Source organism: Plasmodium gaboni, chromosome 2, assembly GCF_001602025.1.
Source record: "Plasmodium gaboni strain SY75 chromosome 2, whole genome shotgun sequence".
Lineage (NCBI taxonomy): Eukaryota > Apicomplexa > Aconoidasida > Haemosporida > Plasmodiidae > Plasmodium > Plasmodium gaboni.
The window spans coordinates 372,892-382,538 of record NC_031482.1 but is presented as its reverse complement, the minus strand read 5'-3'; the positions used below and the strand labels follow the sequence as shown (position 1 = coordinate 382,538).

The following is a 9,647-nucleotide window of genomic DNA, read 5'->3' as shown; positions in this document are numbered from 1 at the left end:
ATATTCAATTGCATAATAAATGATTATAATTTTTTATATTATAGCAAAAAATATGATCCTGATTTATTAAACTGTTTTATAATGAACACACATAAAAAAAATAAAGGATATTCAAAATTATATAAACAAATTGTCAATAAAATTATTTATATGTATACAACACTTTTGAATATATATTCCAATTTTTATTTTATTAAAGAAGTACATGATATAGCCACAAATATATCCAATCAAATATTTTCTCTTTTTGATACATCTAATTTTGTGTTGAGTCTATTTCCTAAGCATTCTTATAGCATGGTTGAAGGGGTTAGTATATGCATAATATAAATAAATAAAAATATAAATATAAATAAAAATAAATATAAATATATATGTATATATATATATATATATATATATATAATATTTTATATATATTTTTTATATATATATTTTTTTTTTTTTTTTTTTTTTTTTTGCAGAATAATAGTGTGAGCAAATCCTTAAATAACGATATTTTATACATGAAAAAAAAAAAAGGAGCAAATGAGATGAGAGAGAATTTAAGTTTATCTCTTCTTTCATTTATTTTAAAGGATTATAAAAATAGTTGTTCTTTATATGATAGTTTAAATAGATTTTTTAAAATAAATAATTTTAATAATATATATTTTATGTGCAAATATAATAATGGATATTTACCTTTAGAGAGTGTTATAAATATTTTTATAGAATTAATATTTTATCATTTTATAAAACTTATAAATATAAATGATAATATAAATTCTTATGAATTTTTAGATTTGTCAGAATATAATAGTAATAAATGTTATGAGCTTTTAAGATTTTTATTTTTTTTTATTAAACAAAATGATTTAATATCTCTAAATATTTATAAATATATATTTGATCTACTTATATATATTATAGAACATTATATAGCTGATGTTAATTATTATTTGTGTACTGGCATAGCTTGGAATATATATTTTAATAAAATAAAAATATTGAATTTATGTCTTCATTTTTTAAACTCTATATATTTTAATATATTTTTTGATGATATAAGAAATGAGCATGTCACAACTGAAGATGAGAAAAATAATACAACTGAAGATAAGACAAAGAAGCACAACGATCAACAGCAACAAAAAGGAGAAGCAAATAATAAAAATAATAATAATAATAATAGTAATAATAATAGTAATAGTAATAGTAATAATAATAGTAATAGTAATAATAATAGTAATAGTAATAATAATAGTAGTCATGCCAAAATTATTGATGAACATAGAAAGTCAAGATTGTGGGGTATTTTAGAATGCATATTTTATAATGTTATAAATAAATTACATGTTAATTCAATAAATTGTTTAAAAAAAAATAAAGTCCAAACATATAACCTTGAGGAAGAGACACAGAATGAATTAAATTATAAAAGTTATTTTTTAAATTATAATAAAGATTTTAAAAAAGAAATATATTATTATTTATATAATTTAAATATAGCTAGTGAAATATTTGAATTAATAATTAAAGGAATATATATAAATGAAACAAAAATATATCCTATAATTATAAATATTTGTTATGATAGAAATATAAGTAATATATTTTTTAATATTAATTATGATAATTTAAATAATATTCTAGAAAAATATATATATTTACATAGAAACAAAAAAGATCATTATAAAAATTTAAAATATTTATTATGTAAAAATAAATTTATATATATGAATAAATATATTTCTTATATAGATGATGATGATATTATTAATAATATGTTACAATTATTAAGAAGAAAAAATATATATTACAAATATATTCTTAATATAAATGAATATAATAATCTAGATACTTACAAATACAAAAGAAAAAGGAAATTTATAAATTATAATAATATAAATATCAAAAGTAATAATAATAATAATAATAATAATATATATAATACAAACAATTTTTATGAATATAATGATTCCATTTCTATAAAAAATATTCTACAAAAAAAAATCGAATTATTAGATGATGATTATATTTGTTCTAGAATGTTCGATATACAATCTCAAAAAATGTATGGAGAAAAAAATTATTTATTTGATGTTAATAATTATATTTATAATATGAATTTTATATATAATAATTATCAAGAAAATTCTTATATTAATGATATATTGAACGGTAAAAAAAAAATATTTACATTACAAATTTCTGATTATGATAACCATATGAATTATAATAGTATATATATGGATTGTATACAAAATAATCATATCATAACAAATGATCATTTAAAAAAAATGAATAATGCAAATAATATTAATCATTTAAATACAAATAAAAATTATCTTGATAATTTTATATCTAATTATGATTCATTTAATTTAAGTGATAATAAAAAATATTCCTATAATAATAATCATAATAATAATAATCATAATAATAATAATGAGAATTATAAAACTGATGAAATCATTCAAAAAAAAATAGATACTAGTATATGGAAAAATATAGATTCTATTTTCCCAGAAACTTTTATAAATTCTGATGAACAAAATGCATGCAATTATGATCCCATAGATTCTATAAATTTGGGTTCTTCTTTTTTTTCTAATAATGAAAAAAAATATATTCAAATAAATAACCAAATGAAAAAGGAATGTCTATTATTAAATATAAATTATGATAAACAATATAACATTATTTATAATAAATATAATCATATATCTCATTATGATGACATAAATAATTTTAATAATAATAATAATAGTTTTATAAAAGATATATATGAAATAAACATGGAAAAGAATACAAAGAGGAATAAAGAAAAAAAAAAAAAAAAAAAATATATATTCCTAAATGATAAAGAAAAAGGAAAAGAAAAAAGAAATAATCATAAAACAACACATCATCATAATAATATTACTTTCAGGGGGGATGAGTCATATAAGTCATTTTATTCACATAACTTTAAAAATGAAGTGAAGTGCATGAAATATATAAATCTAACCCAGAGTTTATATGATGCTAAATACAGATTATTGTTATTGTTTTATAAATTTATAATAATTCTTAAACATAAAGAATTATTAGAAAATACAAATTATATAAAAGAAGAAAAAGAATTTTTAAAGAAACATCATATAAAAAGAAATATTCCTTTTCTTTTTTTTATATATGAATTAATGATAACATTTTTGAATACAGCTGATAATATAAATAAAAATACATATTATTATGTATTAATAATAAATATTCTTGTGAATTTATTTTTATTTGTAAATAAAAGAGATTATGATAAGGAGAATTATTATATAAGTGATATAAATGATTCATTTGAACCTAAAACTGATATGAATAATAACAATATAAAATGTTCAAAAAATAATATGAGAAATAATAAAAATGATAAAGAATATATAGACAGTCATTCTAATTATGCTATGTTTTATTGTGATTTATATGGTGATAATTTTTTTATATCTAATGGAAAGAAAAATAATGAAAATATTGTATTTCATACATTAAATAATATGTCACATAAAGAAATGTGTAAATATTATTTGATAGGAAAGAATAGATATATAGAAAATTATATAAATAAAATAATATTAAAAAATAAAAATAAAATAAATAATAGTTCTTCTATAAATATTAATAAGAAAATTGATAATATTTTATATTCATATATAAATATAACAGATGATACTTTGAATATTAGGAAAAAGAACAAATTAAATATTAAACGTTATCATTTAAAAAAATCAATAAAAAAGAATAAGTATTTATATAATATGCCTATCTTTTTATCATTATTTCTTAGATGTATCACTATACATTTACATTATTTTAAATTTTATCATAGATATATTTATTTTTTAAAACATTATAATATGTTACATATACCACATGCCGTTCATAAACATTTATATTCAACACATCATTTTAATATTAATCTATTTGTGAATATGTTAGAATTATTTTATGTTTTTATACAAATATATAATAATTATTTCTTAAGCTTTTGTGATATATCTAGTGTTAATAAGAATATGCAAGGAGACAAAAAATATTATCAATACAGTAATAAAAATGAAGATGATGAAAAGAATGTATCTTCTTTATATAAAGAAAAATATAATAACGAAATAAATATAAAAGATAAATATAATAATAATAATAATAATAATAATAATAATAATGTGTATCCTTTAGATAGCAAATTTGTAATTATATATTTAAATACATTAAAAGAAATTTTGAAGGAATGCTATGATTGTCATTTAAGACATATGAAACATAATGAAAATATGGAGAAGTCATCATTTATTGAACATTTATTATTATATTTTTTATACAATAGAATTAATACAATATATGAATTATTTTATAATTTTTATTTTACATATTTAAGAAAAAAAGAATATAATAATGATATATTATTAGATATAGTAAATGAACATATATATAATATTATTGGAAATCGAATTTATGATCAATTAAATAAAATAAATAATTTCCTAGATGATAAAGAATATTATTATTTCTATATTAATACATTGACATTTATAACTTTAAATAAACAAATATGTATATATATTATGAAGAAAAAAATTTTAAACAAACTTATATATATACCTTGTATATATCATTCTTTATTTGATAAAAATAAAAATTTCACTTCTATATATCAATTAAATAATAATCAGTATATTCGAAATAAAGAACATATCATATTCTGTTCTCTAATTGTCTTTATAATAAAACTATTATATATATTTGTAAAAAATTTTAAACAAACAAATTATAACAACAATGATAGTGAAAAGGAAAATAATCACAACAATGAAAATATTGAAAGTATTGAAAGGGTTGAAAGTATTGAAAATATTAATAATATGGGACATGTATTTTATTCCTCCTTCATATCAGAAAATCCATACCATCATGTAACCAAAAATTTAGATTTTTATAACGACCACACCTTCATGGAATCAATGAAAATTGCAACCAGTAGGGTTCATGAAAATCCATACTATAGAAAATATAAGAAAGAACCAAATACTTCGAATGAACACAAAATTAGAGATCATAACATGGATATTAACAATAGTAATAATTTTTTAAGAAGTAATGATACAAATACAACTACAAATAATGATCATAATAATAATTCTCATAAATATAAAGGAACTTATAAAGTTTATCGTATTCATGATGAAGAAGATATCGTTCAAGATAATAATTATAGTAGTGATGACTATGTTAATACAAATTATAATTTTCATCAGCATAATAATTATGAAGATAGTTCTAAAGATAATAGCCATAACAACAGTAGTTGTGATGATAAGCATTTAAATAATCCATATATATCTTCAAATAAAAAAAGAAAAGAAAAAAAAAAGAAAAATGAAATTATTCCTAATGAAATAGAATATTTCTTAGAAGCAATTTTAAATGTTGTAGGAAAATTATCAGATCGTATAAATTTTATATTTTTAAAAATTGAAAAAATTAATTGTCTAGCTATATTTGAAGAATCTTATCTATATGTTGAACTGCTAACAAAAATATCATATTATTGTAATATATATAATATAAATAATTTCTTAATATCTTTGATGGATAAAAGAGTTGAACATCATTTATTTTATATAAATAGAATATTAGAAAAATTTATTTATGAAAAAGAAGTTATTATATATCCATATAGTCCTTATGAAATTAATGCATCAAAAAATATACCTAATAATCAAGATAAAAAAAATAAAAAAAAATCAACAAAAAATGAACTCACATTATTTACACAAAGAATATTATATATATGTTATAAATCTATTCTTAATTATAACACAATATTATTGAATCTTATACAGAATCCTTATTTTAAAAATTCGCATTTTGTTATTCATCTTTATATTTTGATACTTAAATCAACTAGACTGGTTACAAATATAATTGAGCATTTTGGAAAAAAAAATACGACCCTAATAAGAACAGTAAAAAAAAAAAAATAAAATAAAATAAAAAATAAAAAAAATAAAAAAAAAAAAATACATATAAATTATATATATATATATATATATATATATTTTATTATTTATTTTTACAGATAAAAGCCAGTGATAATAATTCATATGTCCCAATTTGCCTTGATATTTTAAATACTGAAAAAGAAAAGAAAAAAGAAAAAATACAGTATACTAGAGGTGCAGGCAAAACCAGTTTTGCTTATTATTTGAGTGATAGTAATACACGTAGTGAAGAATCAGCTTATCCTGGAGAAATTATTCAATATAATAAATCTATTGATGAATATATAAATACACAAAGAGTTTATAAAAATGATTACTTATTTAATTTCTTACCAGAATTTATATCATTAAAAACTTATTATAATATATTAAAAGAAATTTTAGAAAGAAGTGCATTCTTAGGAGCATTTGTTTTAGATAAGTTTAAAAATTCAGATGAAGATTCATGCTTAAAACAAATACTTGTAAGTAATATTTTTTCTTATTTAATACATATTAATGCAACTTTATTACCATCAAATATATGTACAAATAATCTAAAAAAAAAATGTACCCTCATATATAATTATGTTGTCAATGTTCATAAAAAGTAAACACCATCAGACAATATGTCCATTAGAAACTTTAAAAATACAAACAATTGTTATCAGAATATTTATATATATATAAAAATATATATATATATATATATATATATATATATTTTTATTTTTTTATTCTTTGTTAAAACTTTTACATTTCATTGTTTTTTATTTTTTTTAATATGTTCATTTCATTTTTAAGATAAAAAAAATATATATATATAATATATATATATATATATAAAACAAAAAATAAGGTAATAAAAAAAAAGATAGAAATATATTATATTGTAAATAAATACTTATATATTTTAAATAAACAATTATATGATAATATAAAAAAAAAAAAAAAAAAAACAATTATAATGATAATATATAAAATATATAATTCAAATAGAAAATATATACCTATAAAAAGGTATAAAATTTTATAAAAAAAAATATTATAACTTATAAATTATAATTTCATTAAAATCATTATGTCAACATATTGTATATTTCGTACAAATATAAATAAATATATATAATATATATATATATATATATATATATATATTTATATATATATATATGTAATTTTTTTTTTTTTTTTTTTTTTTTTTTTTTTTTAAAACAATTCTACGTCACTTTCGACATCCTCATCGTAAAGATTTAAATCAATTTTATATCTTAGCATTCCACCAAATCCTCCAAAACCTTTTTGAAATTGTGCACCTTCTTGTGATTTATTTGTTACAAAATCTAATGAAGCTCCATATTTTTTATAATTACCAATAACCCAATCAGTTAAAGAAATTTTTTCTACTACTTCTAATTCTACATTATTTTCTTTATATAATGATTCTTGTTTTTCATCACATGGTGATATATGCATAGTTTTGGTTTGATTCGTTACAGGATTTTTTGTAGTTAATCGAATAATATCTAAACCTTCATATAAAATTAACAATTCTACTGCTCCAATTTCTAATGCCTTTAAAGTATCATCAATACCATATACAACTTTACCCGTATCTTGAGCTATTTCTTCAAAAAATTTACCAATTAATTTTTTCTCTTGAATAAATTTTACATTCTGTAAAGCTTCAGAACTTAATTCAATAGCTTGGTTAAAACCATTATCTCCACCATAAGATATATCAACAATCTTTATAACTTTTGCAAATAATCTTTGATCAAACATATCACTATTTAATAAATCATTTTTAAAATCAGCACTTCCTGCTAACACAATTCCTGTCACATTCACCTTATCATTTGTTATAAATACAGATGTTGCAACTTCAGCTACTTTTCTTACATAGTTATGTCTTTTTTCTAATCTTAAACGAGCAAAACGTAAAGCACTTTGTCCTCCTCTTCCATGCTTTTTTGGTAAATCAACAGTAAATCTTCTAATCACTTCTCTTGTGTTCCCTTGTATTGTTCCAAATAATGCACCATTACCATCTACTATTATAAATCCAAACTTGTCATCACTCTCCAATAATTCTTTTAAAGCCTCTACGTGAAACTTATTGTCACATAAATATAAACTCGTATTTATTGGCCTGAAGGGTTCAAAATCAATGGACATCTTCTTTTCCTTTCCATCTTCAGTGATCACTGTTCCACAATAAACAACTAGACCTTTTGGTGGTGTCTTGTTATATAGCTTTAGCTCTAAAAAAAAATAATAAAATAAAATAAATATATATATATATTATACGATGTTATAATTTGGCTATATAACATGACTTGTTCAGGCATAAAAAAGAAAAAAAAAAAAAAAAAGGACAAAATTTATGACATGTTCAGAAAAAAATAAACATATTTTGCACACATTTCTTTTAAATAAAATAACATCTACATATATATATATATATATATATATATATATATATATATATATTTGGATCTATTCAATTTATATCTTTCATTTTTATTTACTTTGCTGGGTTGATGTAATAGCAGACAAAACACTAAGTCTGTTAACTCTGCTTTTTATATTTGAAGCAGTTCCCAGTTCATCAGCAAGCATTTTGTTAATTCTTGAAACTTCATCTTTGTTTTTAATTATTAAGCTAATCATACTGGTTCCATTTCTATAAAGAGTGAAATATACACAACAAAAAAAAAAAAAAATAATAAATAAAATGTTATATATATATATATATATATATATATATATATATATATATATATAGTATGTTCTCTTTTATTTTATGTTTATATTTATTGTACCCTTTGGCATTCTCAAGTTTCTTTATTAATCTTTTTATTTTCCATTGTTCTACATTAGCATCGTGGTCTTCCATATTATTCAAACGATAAGAAAAAGAAATAAAAAAATAATTCAAATAAATAAATATATTATAAATATATAAATGTATATATATATATATATATATTTTTTTTTATGGGCTTAGAGGCAAAATTTTATAAATGGAAAAGAAAAGTCCTATAATATTTTATATAATACTTATGGATTATAAAAAATTATTAGGCAAAAAAAAAAAACAAAAAAAAAAAAAAAAAAAAAGATAATCACTTATTACTTTTTTTTTATAAATCTTCTCTTTTTTTTTTTTTTCAGAAATAAATTACATTTTGAACTACGATAAAAATATTAATATGGTAAAATAAAACAAATAAATAATAAGTATATATATATATATATAATATAATATATATATATATATATATTATTATTATATTATTTGAATATGAATATTTATATATTATATAGATATATTTATATATAATATTATAACTTTACATTTTGAAAATACAAAAATAACTAAATATATAAACTCTTTTATATATTATTTTTATTATTAAAATACAATAAAAATTCTCATATATATAAATATATATATATATTAGGATTTTTTTTTTTTTTTTTTTTTTTTTTTTTTTTACAAAAACAAAATAAATATTATTATATATATTTATGTAAATATAAACTTAGATTTATTTTATGTTTTTAAATATTATTTTATATTATTACTATTATTAAATTTTTCTATTTATATTATTATTTTAAATATTTTGTTTAAAAGAAAAA

At 17.5% G+C, this 9,647-nt stretch overlaps 2 protein-coding genes across 2 annotated transcripts in view; one reads left to right on the top strand and one right to left on the bottom strand.

Annotated features, from left to right (window-relative positions):
* The window catches only part of PGSY75_0212400 (putative membrane protein), a gene marked incomplete at both ends in the record, with an annotated part of 12,112 nt that extends 5,499 nt beyond the window's left edge, over positions 1-6,613 (top strand). The window contains 3 exons of the mRNA XM_018783790.1: positions 1-309; positions 465-5,984; positions 6,098-6,613. The exon at positions 1-309 is cut by the window's left edge and continues 5,499 nt beyond it. Of these exons, the coding sequence (XP_018643780.1) occupies positions 1-309; positions 465-5,984; positions 6,098-6,613 (6,345 nt within the window). The remainder of the gene's footprint in view (positions 310-464; positions 5,985-6,097) is intronic.
* A 595-nt stretch (positions 6,614-7,208) lies between these two features.
* PGSY75_0212300 (putative peptide chain release factor subunit 1) lies at positions 7,209-8,898 on the bottom strand (the record flags this gene model as incomplete). Its single annotated transcript, XM_018783789.1, has 3 exons — positions 7,209-8,263; positions 8,531-8,685; positions 8,825-8,898. The coding sequence occupies 3 exons, from the start codon at positions 8,896-8,898 to the stop codon at positions 7,209-7,211; spliced, it is 1,284 nt and encodes a 427-aa protein (XP_018643779.1).
* Positions 8,899-9,647: the final 749 nt, after the last annotated feature.